This window comes from Polyodon spathula, chromosome 23 (genome assembly GCF_017654505.1).
Source record: "Polyodon spathula isolate WHYD16114869_AA chromosome 23, ASM1765450v1, whole genome shotgun sequence".
In the NCBI taxonomy this organism is placed as follows: domain Eukaryota; kingdom Metazoa; phylum Chordata; class Actinopteri; order Acipenseriformes; family Polyodontidae; genus Polyodon; species Polyodon spathula.
The window spans coordinates 12,999,656-13,016,089 of NC_054556.1; the positions used below are offsets into that span (position 1 = coordinate 12,999,656).

At 39.2% G+C, this 16,434-nt stretch overlaps 1 protein-coding gene across 2 annotated transcripts in view; it reads right to left on the reverse strand.

Moving 5' to 3' along the window:
• The window catches only part of LOC121297955 (plexin-D1-like), a 51,896-nt gene that overhangs the window by 22,779 nt on the left and 12,683 nt on the right, over nucleotides 1–16,434 (reverse strand). For both annotated transcript variants that reach the window (XM_041224591.1, XM_041224590.1), the window contains exons 8-19: nucleotides 15,391–15,487; nucleotides 13,635–13,739; nucleotides 12,563–12,652; nucleotides 10,647–10,740; nucleotides 10,226–10,383; nucleotides 8,029–8,174; nucleotides 7,588–7,687; nucleotides 5,314–5,453; nucleotides 4,343–4,522; nucleotides 3,304–3,394; nucleotides 2,384–2,650; nucleotides 346–495 (exon numbers count right to left, since the gene is read on the reverse strand). In XM_041224591.1, coding sequence (XP_041080525.1) covers nucleotides 346–495; nucleotides 2,384–2,650; nucleotides 3,304–3,394; nucleotides 4,343–4,522; nucleotides 5,314–5,453; nucleotides 7,588–7,687; nucleotides 8,029–8,174; nucleotides 10,226–10,383; nucleotides 10,647–10,740; nucleotides 12,563–12,652; nucleotides 13,635–13,739; nucleotides 15,391–15,487 — 1,618 coding nt within the window. The remainder of the gene's footprint in view (nucleotides 1–345; nucleotides 496–2,383; nucleotides 2,651–3,303; nucleotides 3,395–4,342; nucleotides 4,523–5,313; nucleotides 5,454–7,587; nucleotides 7,688–8,028; nucleotides 8,175–10,225; nucleotides 10,384–10,646; nucleotides 10,741–12,562; nucleotides 12,653–13,634; nucleotides 13,740–15,390; nucleotides 15,488–16,434) is intronic.

Here is a 16,434-nt window from a genome sequence, read left to right on the forward strand (position 1 = left end):
TGCTGGGTCACCATGCTGCACTGACACAGTAACCACCCTGCCTGCAGTTTGCTGGATCACCATCCTGCACTGACACAGTAACCCCCCTGCCTGCAGTCTGCTGGATCACCATCCTGCACTGACACATTAACCCCCCTGCCTGCAGTCTGCTGGGTCACCATGCTGCACTGACACAGTAACCCCCCTGCCTGCAGTCTGCTGGGTCACCATGCTGCACTGACACAGTAACCACCCTGCCTGCAGTCTGCTGGATCACCATCCTGCATTGACACAGTAACCCCCCTGCCTGCAGTCTGCTAGGTCACCATGCTGCACTGACACAGTAACCCCCCTGCCTGCACTCACTATGACAGGAAGCTGCCTCTCGGTGGAGCTCAGGGATCCGTTAATGGTGCAGTGGAAGACCTTCTCATTGTTAAAGCTGATCTCACAGGGGATGGAGCCAATCATCACTTTGTATTCCTCTGGTCTCAGATCCAAACAGTTTTTTGCTTTCTGGTGAAGTAAAAATGATAAGCATATCAATATTCCATTGCCATAAAATACATGTAATACATTACTGTAATCTGATTACCTTTTTCAGTAACTTGTAACTGTAAGAGTTTGCTTTTCAAACAGGTAATGCATAACATGGAAACCAGAAAAGCGCTTCAACAGGCTTCATATCATTTCGCCAGAAAATTGTGTCAGAGGAGAGAACTATTGGGTTTGATAGTTGGATCTTAAAATAATATTTTGAGCTGCAGCCTGATCAAACCAAAAAAAAAAAATACCTCTGTTAAATGTAAACTGTGCCTGAAAAGTAACTATTTGTAACTGTAACTAGTTGTTTTGCTCAGGTAATTTGTAACTGTAATAAAGTAGTTTTATAAAAGGAGCTTCCCCAACAATGCCAGCCCCAAACAACATCACTGCTTGCAATCTGTTCACTCAAGTCATTCTAGAAGATTGATTTGTATACAAGCCAGTTCTAGGACACACAGCAGACCTGAGCCCTGTCTTTCTCTTTTGATTGGCAACATGGCTATTTTATACCTTATGCCGCACCAACATAGCCTGCAGCTTTATCTTCTTCAAATGTCATTTTACATTATTTGTTTTTTAATCTTTACCTTATTATTTTAAGCGTTTGCCAATTCTAAGTGGTTCTAGGTTCGTTAGAGTTACCATTTTTTCTGTAAACCTGCCTTTGCGTGGCTTTGAACTCAGAGAGGTCACAGTGTCACGTGATTTGAACGGAATGAGGAAGAATGTTCAATCCCAGCACTTAGGATTCTCCAAACAAGCTCAACGCAAGTTCAAGTCCAGACTGATTTAATAAAGTCACCACATACTGTAGAAATACAACTGCTGGAAAATGTGACGTATTATTAATTCATGGGTAAACTGAAGAGCACACATTTTATAACTCCAATACCACATCATAGATCTAGCTGGCTGTACAGTTGGTCAGTGTAAACCAGGTGTGATCAAAGAGAAATGTGCTAACCTTAGCATGTGGAGCACGTCAGATGTTTATCCTGCAGCTTCCCCTGTTTACTGCTTTAGCTCCTGGCTTTGTTCCATTCCAGGATACATACGCACTCCACCTTTGTTACTGAACATTTCCTCAAAGCTTTTTATTTTTTACAAAAACATTTCAACCCAACCAGGCAATACTGCTTCTACACTGTCTCAGATTGTGTTAGCATGAAAACATTTACAGGTCAAAACAAGTGAAATATTTCTATGTAAGCATTTCTGCTAACCACAAGTTTAACCACAAGTTAAACTAAACTGAAGACTGTAGCTATTTTTGAACAGACAAAGCATAAAGAAATAACTGAGGTCAGCTTTTATTCCATATAGAGGACTGTGGTCTTTTTAGTGGTACCTGTACTGTCAGTTTTAACCGTGTTCCCATATCTTGTGGTACGATTAACACAGTGAGTGCTTCTGTTCCTGTAATATACTGACAATATCAATATACTGTTTATATCAATGAGAAGTCTAAAGTTTAACATGTTCGTAATAATAATACATCTTTAGAAGCCTGGTCAGTAGGGTGCGCTGTAGAGTGGGGAGGAAAAACAGTCAATGCTGATTTTGCCTCTTCAACACATGGGGGAACCCATGACGACGCTCCCTGCGGAATCACTAATGAAAATCGTTCACTTCTCCCAGCCAGGAAGAAAAGCTATGCTCCATAACTGTGTGGCTGTGTATGACCCTGCACACCACACAGACTTGTGTCTCATTAAAACAATACAGCAAATACCACATCACTGCTCAAACAAACAGCAGCGTATTACAATTTCTTTGAGAAACCATTAGAAATAGAATCCACTAAAGACAATGATACAAACAAAGAGTTGGAAGATGCTGGACAGTAAGAAAACCTCACCATGATGACCAGTGTCAGGGGTTCCCCGTGATGGTGCTTGATCCACTTCTCCTTATTGGCGATGTAGAAGTGCGGGTCCTCGCAGTAATGCATGTAGAAGCTGCTAGAGTGCGAATCGTCATCGTAGTCAGGCATTCTGTGGACGGCCGAGCCATCTCCCGTGTACAGGACCCCGTTGATGTAAAACTTTACCGGCTGCTCCTCAGTACTGTTAGAGGCTGCTGGGGAGGGGCATGTGATAATGGTAGGACTCTGAACTGCACAGATCTGAAAAGGAAGAGCAGAATATGATTAACAAACCGCTACTTTACTCAACAGCATGGAAAACGAGAAAAGTTATCTTAACTAGATATCTAAATTCAATATTTTACAAGGAATGCCCAAAAAGTCCAGCACAGGAGAAAAACATACACAGTACAGTGGTTATTATGACTTTTTAAAATATTCCAGACACTGTCTTTCCTGCAACTGCAAGTCCATGGATGAAAGCATTTTGCAGATTTTAAATGTAACTTGGATCTAACTTCTGAAGCACCACAGAAGTGCCAATTTCAATAAGTCGGTGTTAATACTTTACTCTCTTGGAATGCAGAAAAGGACCTTAAATGACCTCTTTGGTAGTATTGGTGTTTCTCTCACTGGTTTGTAAATCTATCAGTTTGTATCAACACAAAATTCACTGTCAACCAACAACCAAAACATCTAACAGCATCATAAAGAAAAAGAAACAACAAAAAAAGTTTGGACGTCTGCTGCTATGAAGGGGAGCAGAAAGTATTAAAGCATATTGATTTTAACATGGAATATATGTTAAAAATGTTGCCTTGATTGAACTTGGATCCTAGTGTAACTAGCAGGCATTTACACATTCACTAATGCAGTTGTGATTGTGATCCACTGTTAATCTGAAAAGCACTTACTGCTGGTTCTTTCCCGATCCTTAAAACCACCATGGAGATGTTCTGGATCAGATTGAACTCCTGCCCCTTCAAAGTGAGTATCCTTCCTCCACTAAAAAAGACAATACAACAAGTGAAACAGTGAATTGGAAGCACTGGAGACTGGAGTTCACTATAGTCACCTACAGAGCACAAGATTCCCCCACATTGACTGCACTTTGAGTACTGTGTCCAGTTCTTGTCACCACAGTGCCAAAGGGACAATGTAGTCACGGAGAGAGTCCAAAAAAGAGCAGCCAGACTAATCCCAGGGTTTAAAGGATTCAGCTATGAAGGCAGGCTGGGAGAACTGAATCTATTTGTCTAGAACAAAGAATTATGGCGGACATGATTGAAGTCCTTAAAATTGTAAAAGGAGTTGACAGAGTTAACTGAAAACAATACTTTAAGCACAGCACAGAAACCAAGACCGGAGGACACAGTTGCAAATGAAGTGGAGATAAACTTAGGACAGCGAAAAGGACACTTCTTTATACAGAGAGTGGTGAGCGTATGGAATTAATTGAATTGTGTTCTTACTTTGGCCCACATGAAAGTCTGCATAAAGCCGCAACGCCACACTGACCCCCAATTAAAATAATTTTAGCTAACAAAGTAATTTCATAAACCTGTTAGAACCTTTACCTGTTTCACAGTTCATTTAGCTAAATAGGTCTCAAGTCTGCAGTTTGGAAATAAACACACGTTAAAGCACACATGTATTTTCATTTTAAAACATAATGATCTGGTTAAAGGAAGCTCTCAGTTTCTATTCCTTATTCTCAGGTTATCTGTTTGCACTTCCTGGGTCATTTCATCTTGGCAGTGTCTCCCAAAGCATGTTACTGGCTGAAAGTCAGTCAGTCAATGCAGAAAGCAGCTGGTTGGTTAATGTCAGGAAGAAGCCATTAAAGGGGTGGGAACAATTTCACCCTCAAAACCATAACCTGTAAGAGCTATGGCATGCTTTTGTTGGCTACAATCACTGTAAGATGAAGATTCTACTTTCATACACTCTTACCTGATATGGCTGGTTTTCGGACTGATCTCAGATATGACTGGGTTTTCCATGTATGTATACATGGTGCTGTTGCTGCTGCTGGGACAGGGGTTGCTCTCAAACTGGATGCACACCTGCACACTTTCTGTCTTGGGTAGCAGTGCTGCTGGCATGGTGCACTTAATTGAGTCCTGTGTGCGTCTGCAGGAGGAAAAAAAGCAATCTGCATTGGGCATCATTAGAATAAGTACAGATCTCAGTTCGAATCCGGCTGCAGTTTGAATAATATATTTTTTGAGTTATTTAACACAGAAGTTTATATGTTTTTTCTGATATGTAAAATGTAGGTTGATGATATGTTATGTAAAGCAATATATTTAATATATAGTGGTAATGATCTACCCTTTGCTTTATGCTGATGGCACAGAATTGTATATATCAGGTCACAATCAATAACTAATATTATCTAAGACTGATGATTTTTCAAACTTACCAAATTGGTTACCAAATAACTAATACATATTTGGAAGCAAATAAAAACATTATCAGAAAAAAATTGATATTATTTCAATCGCTGGTCTTTTTTAAATCTGACTTGCTTATTGGGGAACTAAGATTTTTTTTCCAGTTAAAATATTTAAAAATATATATTACTGCTTAATGGTTATCACTTCTTGGAACCTAATCACTTCCTGTACTTTAAGTCACCTGGTTTGCTGCTAGATTATTCAGCAGAAGATGCTACTTAGTACCAGGAAGCAGCATTTACTTGATATTATATTAAAAATAGCAGCACATCCTGAAGTATAAAACACATACAAGAAATATCTTAAACTGAAAAAGATGGACCTGTTGAAGGGGTTAATAGGTTAGCAGCTAGTTTGCCACTACTTTATTGCATGTCTGTGTTTTTAACCTCATTGAAGGCTACCTATGTTTTATCACTGAAGCTGGCTTTCTTCCTCGTTGTTTTTACTCAGACTGGTACTTACAACAGACTGGTACACTCTTTCGTCCCGTTGACCAGGACTCGTATCCTTGATCCCACATCCAGGTTTTTGCCACTGATGATCACTTTTGTTCCTCCAGCTTTGGGACCAAAGTTTGGCTCAATGGAAGTCACCTCTGGGTTCTAAAGGGCAGACTGCAGATTAATACCAGGATGCATTTAAAACCAGTTAAGTATCTAGAATACCTTCACAAATGTAGTCTATTTTGTCACGATTTTAACACGGTCTTCAACACCCACATTCCTTCTGTTCAATTGATATTTGATTTGCCATCTGTATAATCTAAACCAGACAAAACTCAAATATCCAATGGCTCTTTTTTATTATGTTTTAACGATATTTGATATCTATTTAAAAAATGCTGTTGGAGAAATTAAAACCAAATATTCAAAGAAATAAGTGAAAAAGGCAGACTGTGACGAGGAGAATCAGGTCGGTACAATCATAACACACTTATGAAGTGACTTGCCTGGACTGGTTATTCAGCCCTGTGAACAACTGAAACTCAAAGAGATAATTGAGTTTCATTACGTTTCAAACTCCTGTGGTAATCTGATTTTTAGCCTCTCTCACAGATCCAGTAATTGGGTAATCATCACTGTATAATCAAATGGGCAGAAATGCCAGTGAGTGCTATACTGAATCTCAAACACCACATCGTCCATGTGGAGGCTGAAATGTGTCTTTTGGGAGTGGGGCCCTTGGGATTTCACTCTCTGGATCAGTGGTTCACACATGTGCCCATGTGCACCAGAGCTTGTATTTTTATAACTAAATTGCAGGATTTGTTTAACAGCTAAACAAAGCAATTTAAATGAAATACATAGAACAGAGGAAATTCCATTCTGAATCAGCAAAAATGTCCTGTAAAAGCTTACATATTTTAACAAGGGACCAACTTTCATATACAACAAGCTGATGAAACAGGTTCCTGCTAAATCTACCATGAACTGATCAGGCTGCAGGTGGGTCTGTAGATGACTGTAGGTCTGTAGCTTACCTGCTGAAGGACAGCAAGGCCACATTAGAGGGAAAACTCTTCACCAATAGACTGGCCTGTTTGCTCACATAGTTGGCGGACCCCCTTAACAAGGTTGTGGAATTGTTTAGCAATGCTGAACAAAGTACCCTGCAAAAACCTTCACGTAGCTTTTTGTTGACAATTTCAAATAAGGAAGGCTGCTGTCTTCTGCAGCAGCAAGGTACAAGGTTAAAAAACATTCACTCTACTTTGGACTGAATTACCCTGGTCAACACTGGGGAGCCCCTGACAGTCTGAGCTGCTGCCGACAGTCAAAGCCAGTCTGTGCATGGAAAAGTGCAGACTTGTTACCAATCTGGTAGCTTTCACCAGCATGAGCTACACCTCTCCAACCCAACAGTGATTAACAGAAAGCAGGCCTTGGTGAAATGCATGGTCTTAACATCTCAAAGGTTTCCCAGGACAGGACACATCCTTGGGGGCAGTGAAGCTATTGTCTGCATAGTAGTTAATGCACGGCTTCCCTTATTTGTGGCAGATCTTTCCTGAAGAGGAATAACTTTCGAAGGTTTGGGTATGGAGTTTCACAACATATTTCCTTTTGGACTCCAACCAGTCGTTTTATGAAATATGTTGGTTCTGCTTTGTTAACCTGCTGCTAGGAGCTGTCTGGGATGTTTAGGAATATGACAGTTATGTAAAACATTGTCTGTTTTATCGTTGTACTGCAGTTTCATTTTAAGCTAAAGTGGGCAGATATTCCTATGCTCAGGTTAGGCATTAATTGTCTGAGCAGAATATGATTTTGCTAAAGATTTCTAGCTTTTGGACTGACCATTTTATTTGACCCACCAACAGTTAACAGATTATTTATTCTGTAATGATACATTTTATTTCTCAAGCATAATTCTTATATGGTAAGCATACTCGAAGTCTAAAGAGCCTTTTTCAATGTGGATGACTGATCCAGGGGCACTTATGGTTTTACACTGTTAATACACAGTTACATGCTGTTTTGTAGCAAATTTTACTGTTATGCATTATGTAGTCCACCAAAATACATGTATAGCTCACCAAAGGTGTGCCCATCCCTGATCTTGATAATAAAGACTAATTGAAACACTCTTAATTCAAAGGGACAGATTTATTAAGGTCTTTACCCCAGAAATGCATTTTAGGTAACATCTTACAAAACAAGTAACATATAGTACAACTGAAACGGTTAGTTCATAACAGATAATGCAACAACATTCATAAACAACCACAAGACTCACCAAGTAAGAAAATGTCTCCTTCGACTTCCCTTCTGTACCCACGATCACAGAAACCACGCTGGAGAACATCGCTGGAGCTTTCTCGGTCTCACAGACAATTCTTCAGAGAAGCACCAAGCAAACAAAACACAGTGCATGTCATCCACAAGTATATCAGTCCTATATCCTGTATAGTTATACAAACAGTGGAGGAAAGAGCTCTATAGGTGTTTAATGTACAACATTATCAGTAAAATAAAAACACCATTTTAAATTTCTTCGTAAGGAGGTTTCAGTTATAACATCATGACATCGCAGACTTGTGTCCCAGCAGCAACGCTGCACTGGCAAATACAGGGCAAGTTTTACTGACTGTGTACATAAACTAAGAGTAAAACCACATAAACTAGAACTAATAATACTGTGGCCTAAAAATCAGCTGTCCTGGCAGCATTCACTTACACTTCTGAAACAATGTATCTGTCTTGGAGCGGCCTGCAGCCCACACCTCGGATGGAGACCGTGATGTCACTGAATCTGCGGCCCAGGTTCCTTCCTTGTATTGTGAGTAGGGTTCCCCCCTCCAGCGGGCCACTCAGGGGCTCAATCTGGAAATAAACACACACATAGGCACTGACAGGAAACCCGGTGTATGAAGTAGGTCAGGACAAAAACCAGCATCAGAGCCCAGCTGCAGCAATCACACGAGCAAAACTTTGTAGTTTCAGCTCCTAACATGGAAAAGTAGATTATCATGAGCTACATCCACTGTAGGTACATGTGTGATGTACAGACTTCAAACAAGCAGACAGAAAGACAAGTTCCTCCATATATCCCCAGATTCTCAATAACATGAGCATTGGATAAGCAGCTGTCTTATAGAAAAAGCATCTGTGACGGGGTTCACCCCACCCCTGTGTGTATTTTGTGTTATTCTGTACAGTATTTGTTGTATCATGATTTAGAGGTATTGTTTAGTGTATAAAAACACAATTTTTTATTGTTCATTATTTTACAGCGCGGATGGGGTTAAAATTCCTCATCAATGCTAAACTCATGTGGAATGTGACCGCCTCCAGAGTGATTGATTTATTACTAATCTGGAGACAGTCACATGTATATAAACCTGCAGCTTTGGTTGATCGAAGTTAGTGTGTTCAAAGTGAAACTAAAAGAGGCAACTGCTACCTGTGCTAGTTGTAGACTAGCACAATGTCTGTTTGTCTGTTTGTTTTGGCCACTGTGCCAGTTTGTTTTGTGGAGTGTTTTGTCTTGTTTAACCCTTTTGATTTATAATAAACTGCCGTAACTGCGGATTCACTCACAAAACTGTTGTCTGTCTACTTTCTGGCCTGACGTCCCCACAAGCCAGCCTGTTCACATATGGCAAAGTGTAAAAGAGCATAGTGATGCATACTAAAGCATAGGCAAAGGTATGATAAGCAAAACCACGGTAAACTAGTATAACAACGGTAAACTAGCATAACAACGGTAAACTAGCATGGGAAAACTGCAAAATTACAGTGCAAGAGCAGTTAAAACTTAGATTTACTACACTTTTTAACTGCTCTTAGTCAAACTCGCTCTTATAATTTACTGTAGTCTTCATTTTTGACAGACTACAGTACCGGGTAGTGTTTTCTAGGCCTGTTACTGCAGTTTATGTATCTTTCCAATTAGTGCTTTATCTACAGGAAGTGTTTATCATGGCTGATTAGATTTCATTTTAACCATACTTCCCTTTGGGACACTACTGTAACCAAGGTGTCAACAGCAAAAGCAAGAGTTTATCTTACAATCATACCAATGAACTGCCTGTTTCTTCAGTGGGTGCAACCAACTTAAAATAGAAATCAAGAGAGGTTGATCAATTCTGGATTGAATTTTGGTTTCAAAGGGCATTGTGGATTTTGAGAGAGTTCAGAGAGCAACAAGACTAATCCCAGGGGTTAAAGGGTATGTCAGGTTGAGGTAATTCAACCCACTTAGCCTACACAATAGAAGGGTTAGGAAAGACTTGATCAAGGTTTTTAAAATCAAATCCAGTGACTATTTCAGACTTCATCACCAAACGATATTTTTGGAAGTTGAGATTTAGGACAGAGGATAGGAGGCCCCTTTCAACACAAAGGTGGTGGGTCTCTGGAACGGGATAATAATTGAGATCCTGCAAGAGCTGTCTGGAATGAATGAAGATGTGATGGCATGAAGATGTGCCAAATGTAATTAACAGCACAAATAATTACACTGTAATTTTCAAATACCTGTAACAACTATTACATTTTTTTAAACTGATATTTTCAACAGATCAAATAACTAAATCTTCTAGAGAATATGAGGAGTCAATGATCACATACACTTTTCAAGAATGAGGAAACCAAAGACAGAATTCTAAGTGCTGAATTGGGGAATTTAGCTTGAAGCCCTAACCTTAACACAAACCATATCCATACCCCTACCTATATCTATACTGATATACATTTACAAAAAAAACATTATCTATAGCCCTCGTCATATTTCAGCCTTATTCATATGCCATAAACAGATCTCAATAGTGGAGAAACAGAACTCAGAACCACTCAGAACAATTGTAAAGAAATAGCATGAAACTGTTTTCTGTTTTAAAGAACATGTTTATCTGCAGTGTATGCTGGCTTACCTTTCTTATTTCTGGAGCGGAGCAGGACTCCTGCACTGCCTTGCACTCGCTTCTCATCCTGCAGCTGTTCTCACACCAGACACAGCGGTGACCCAGGTCCTCTCTCCCCCAGCACTGGGAGCAGTCTGTGTTGCCCGACATGCAGTTATACACCTCCACTGAACAACACAAGAGGCAGCAAGTCACTCTCTGCTCTCTCCCACACAGAACAGTACAGGAAGACATAAAACAACACTGAGACGTATCCATGAAATGCAAATGAACCGAGCAGCTGCTTTTTGTGTACATTTAAAAGAAGATGATATTTTCTGATGCTAAATAGTTAAACAGTTTTAATAGCGCACTTCAGTAACTACCAGATCTTCTTTTTTTCAGTTGGCTTCCCGTTACATTGATATTTGCTTGTAAAAAAGATACAAACCTCTCATTGGTTTTGGACTGTCAATGAATTTATCTGGGTGTTCCTTCAATCTCAGGTGGACCGGGATGTGCTGACTATCTTCAGTTGTATAGAGCTGCAGAAACAAAACAATTATATAAGACATCCGAACATAAGAAAATGTACAAACGAGAAGAAGCCATGCGGCTCATGCAAGCTTGTCCAGTTCCTAGTAGCTGATTGATCTCAAAACTGTGTCAAGTTGAGTCTTAAAGGATCCTAGTGATTCTGCTTCAACAATATGACTAGATATCTCATTCCATACTCCCCTTCCCTTTGTCCTAGGTCTATCTCCACATCATTTCCAACTGTGTCCTCTGGTCTTGGCTTTGGCATTTAAAGTATTATTAGGGTTAACTATGTCAACTCCTTTTAAGATGTTAAAGACTTCAATGATGTCGACCTCTATTTTTCTTTGTTCTGAGTCAGTTGGGAGAGGTTTAGTCCATATATTCAGGGTAAAAAAAATAGACACACCTGCCAGTTTATACAGTATGGGTGTGAGGCATATATACAGTGCTGGATATTTCAGATCGTTTGTCTAAACCCTATATATACCCCCACTAACTTGGGGAATGGAGGCAGGAGCACGCGTCCTCCGAAACGTGCTCCTGCCAATCTGTCATTTTACACACTGTGGATACACAGCGAGGCCGTCAGACCTATAGTGCTGGAAGTCAACACAGATCTGGAGGCTCCACCGTAGAACCACAGACGCCCTATCAGCCACAGGGGTCGCTGCTGCGCGGTGAGCCGTGGATTCCCCTGTTGACCTAAGCCCTCCATACCTGGGCAGCGCTCAGCCAATTGTCCCCTGCCCCCTAGGAACTCTTAGTCATGGTCGGCTGTGAAATAGCCTGGACTCGAAACTGTGATCCCCAGGCTATAGGGCACATCCACATGGATTGCCTTTGCTGGATGTGCCACTCTGGAGCCCCTAAACCCTATATTTAAGTAAAGAGAACTTCAACATATTGTCAGAGTTTGGCGCTCTATTACTTTTAGCAAAATACTATATTTAAAGATTTTAATATCAAAGGCTATTTGCAAAGACTTTATATTAAACAGCTGTGTCTATCAAGTAACCATGTGTTTGAAGACAAACACTGGAAGTATTACAGATTTCTCATAGCATGTTTGTTTAAATTTCCATATATGTTTATACTTGTATAAAGGAAGCCAGAAGTCGCCCAGATGTAAAGTTCAGAAACACTGCAGGCTGTATTCAAATGATATAAACAGAGTCAAATCTTCAAATAATTGCACCTAATGATCGTTTCTCAACAATGCACATCCATGCTTTACATTGATCTCAAATGTGCACTTCTGAAAGAAACTCATGTTTTAACAAACATGCATTTTCAATTAAAACATGATATCTGGTAATTCACTAGGTTAAACAAATCTCTATTCGCAGGCCATGCTTCCTGGATTACTTCACCCGGAGGGTGGAATTGTTACCACCCCTTCACTGATAATAATAACCATAACCAATAATAACCAATCAGCTGGGTTTGCTTTTGGCCACTTCCTCTGCTTCTTTTGTTCCAAAGCCTTCCTTCATCCAAACAATCACAGCTTGAACTAGATTCTAAAACTCTTACTTCTCTGCATGTATACAGAAGTGTATGAGGGACATGCTTCTCCGCTGTGCATTGCGCAGGGGATAAGGAGACGGTAGGAGAAATGGGAACAGAGAAGCCGATGCAAAACATAAAGAGTAAGAGGTTTGTTCAGAATGGTAGGATTCCTTTCTGTTTAGTCAGCATATCTGGCTGCAGATACAAAACCACAACAACAGTAATAATTTGATAAGTTCTGATTAATTTCTTGTGGGAACGGATATGTTGACTCAGTTGGACAGATGTGAAACTCAGTGTTTGGAATAATATACTCACTTTTACATTGTGGCAGACAATGGTGATTGTGTTAACCCAGCTTACTTCAGAACACTGATCACTTCCAAAGCAACATTGTAAACCTGTACCCTAGCAAACAACAAAACAAAAAGAGCTACATTATCAGTCAATGTTTTAAGTAGCAGGAAATCGCCTATATTTGTACATTTATTGGTGCTGTAATTTTACAGTTGATGTTTTTTTTCTATTTAGTGTCCTTTACCATGTTGTTTATCAGGCACTGTAGTGCACTACACTTTGCTATGTGTTCACCAGAGTAAACTTAGGGAAATCGGATAAGCCTCAAATATAACAATTTTTTTTTTTTTTTTTACAAAACATAAGTATGTGGTTTACCCCTATTTTTGGAAAGGAGAAAAACACACATTCATTTTACAAGACTAGAACTAAGCAACGGGTTTTTCTGTCGGCTTTGCAGCATCATGTGGAATTTTCTTGTTACTTAAATAGTTGTTTTAAAAGTATAGAGTAAATATGATCTATTCTAATGTTACATTTGTCGACTAAATTTTCAAAGCATGAATTCTAATGTTACATTTCTAAATTTGGAGATTCAAAACATCTCAACTATACGGGTAGATTTTTGGATCCCAAAATGGATTGTTGTAATGAACAATATTGATATGCTACCTATATATATATATATATATATATATATATATATATATATATATATATATATATATATATATATATATAACTAGACAGGGTGACTTAAAGGGGTGTCAACACTCAACTAGCCAGCCTGTCCGTATGTTATAGATTATGGGAGTGAGAACAATACAGTGGGTTTTGATGAGTTCCAACCCACAGCACAGTGGAAGCTGTAGAAACTGATCCTGTGCTAGTCCTGAATTATGATGTAAATAATTGTGCAGTTCTAAAAGATTTTCTTATTTTTGGTGACAAATTTTCTTATTTTGGGGACCTAGATCTATAACTCTGGTAAGAGAAATGAAGACGTTCAGTGGAGCAGTTTACACTTTAGTTAGTTGGGAAAGACTGCTATGTTGTGCAGGTCTGTTGAGTTGGAAGCTGTGCTGTACAGTACCTGCAAGGTCTTCGTGTTGGCCAGTGAGAAGGTGATGTCTTGAGTAGTTCCAGTTGCTATTGGATCCAGAGCATCAGGTATGAGTTTTGGACATAATGCAGAATCCTGATCAGAGAGCAAAGAGACTAGTTCACTTGTTTTTCTTAATTAAATTTATGTTTATATGCAGTATTATTAGTACAATTAATGACATCATGAGGGATTGTAAATATGTCAGATGCGTAGCAGTCTTATTGCAAAGTTGTGTCCAAAATACTTTTTTTATTTCTTCAATAACACACACACACACACACACACACACACACACACACACACACACACACACGTCATGGTTCTTACAGGCCTGGCTAGCAGAATGCCTCCAACCAGGGACCAGCATGTATTTAACTAATTTAAAAACAAGGAGTGAATCACTTTGGAATCACACTGTGTTTCCAATAAAGCTCCTAGGTTGAGAAAGTGTCAGTGGCTCAGAAGCTAGCACTCATGTCACTGAACCACTAAGCATTGTCTGAAACATTCTCATCAGAAAATGTGTTTGTGGGCTGACCATGTGAAGACATAATATAGATCCCTCACGTCGGATGTCTGCACCCAAAGAATTAAGTTCAAATAATTATTAGTTCATATTATTTTATTTTCGAGGTTAAAAGAAACATGTTCGTTTTTTGTGTTTTAACCTTGAAAATAAAATAATATGAACTAATAATTATTTGAACTTGCTTCTTTGATGAGTGCTGACATCCGATGTGAGGGAGTGTGGCAGGAAACGGCTGAGTGGTGACGTCAGGCCAGAATGAGGAAGAACAACAAAGCACTGTAGGTACTGTGCAATGGCGTTTGCGCCATTTTATTTTAAACACAAAAATAGATAAAGTATTTAAACAAACAGAAAACACTGCTCACAGAGCAAAATAAAATATTTAAACAAACAGAAATCACGAACACAAAATACAATCAGGCTGGGCAATAGCCTTCACTGATCTTTATTTTTTTTTTTAAATTTCTTTTCTCTCTCCTCTCGCTCTCCCGTTCTCCAGTTCTGAACACCCACCCGGAGAGCAGAGAGCTGTGGGTTTATATACAGGTGACCATCTCCCAATTAGCAACAATTACACAACTTAATTAATTCGGGAGATGGCCACCTTCTGCACAAGGTTTTTATTAGTGGATGGGGCTTCCCATCCACACTGCAACCCACTACAAAAACAAAACCAACATTCGGCTACACTGTCAAAACAATAAGAAAACACAGCTACTCAGTCAATATACTTTTAAATAGACAATAAATGTACGGCTTTCACTGTCATTTAAATATATAAGAAATCATAACAATAATAATACAAAACAAATACATTTTATAGGAGCAGGGCTCTGCCCTGCCCCCTTCTCCTGCACAGGGCTCCCAACCCTGTTCCAGGGAAATAAAGTTGAGAAGTCAACACACAGATTTTGAATTTTATGAAGAAACTTGCTGCGAGTTGAGAGCAAGGGGTAAAGAACAAACATTCTAAGACATAATATAGACACATGTGTAAATATATCTTGAAAGCAGGGGTGGAGCAATTGGTTTAGTCCGCATATCCAGTGTTGCTTTGATATCTGGTTATCCAAAATAAAACAATGCTATTTGTAACATTTACGTGCTGTCCGTTAACCTTTACCTAGTTGACATCCATTTGGCTATTCTCAGTTGACTTCAGTCAATAAGCAGCATTAGAGAAATATAACTCTACTTTATTAAACAATGTCTTACCTCAAGCAAGTCCTTAGAGTCCAAATTACTAGAGACACAGGCAAAGGTCTTCACATTCCAGTAACATTTCCACTTTGCATTCAGACAGCTAGTACATCTGAAACAACAAAAAAAAGTGTTTATTACCAACAGACTTGCAGGGAGATTTGTTTATGGAAAAGCATCTTTCTGCAGGCTAAGTGGCAATACAGAAGCTGATTTCTGACTACTAAATGAATATCTCCTCCTGTTGCTAATGACTACCAATTGCATAGTTTTACCATTTTCTTTTTGGTGTGAAGTGAAAGCAGTGGATAATTGCCAGTAAAAATGAAAAGTACAGAGGCAAATATTTCATAAAGCCACCCCCTAGGAATACAAGTACAGTAGTCTCCTTGGTTTTTCTTAAAGGATGAAATTAACATATTCTTGTCTGTACCCATTCTAACCATTCACATGCTCCTACTGTTTTACTGCAGTACACAGATTTTATTTTCATTGCTAACTTAGCGAAACCAACTAATTTCATATAAGAACATAGGGAAAATAACAAACCATTCGGCCCATCTAATCACGTACATTTCCTGCTAGCTCGGGTCCACAGACTTTCTTGGCTCAAGCCCCCCATGACATTAAGCTTCCTGTCTACGAACCCCCACCCAATGAATCCATACAAATGGAGTACCTTACTTTCATTGTAAACAACATTCTACCTTTCTCTTTAGAAAAAAAGACTGAATTCACAGCTGCTTTGCTGGAAAAGGACGTTTCTACTTTGAACGTCTGAGGCACTCAAGACAGCAATTTCAAGCAGATCAAACATTTTGGAAATCAAGGCCTTCTTTCTTTGTAGCGCAAACAAATCCAAACTGGATATACTGAGTGTTTTTAAAAACATGATTTTGATAACTTTAGCGAAGGTTGTTTGTTTGTACCGGTCTACGTGCTACTGCTTTCATGTTCAGTGTCATTTCTCGGGTATTTGAAAAACTGCTCCTAATTACTGTACTCAGTTGTACGCTGACTGCAAATACAACATAAATCTGGATGTAAAGATAAGCCCAA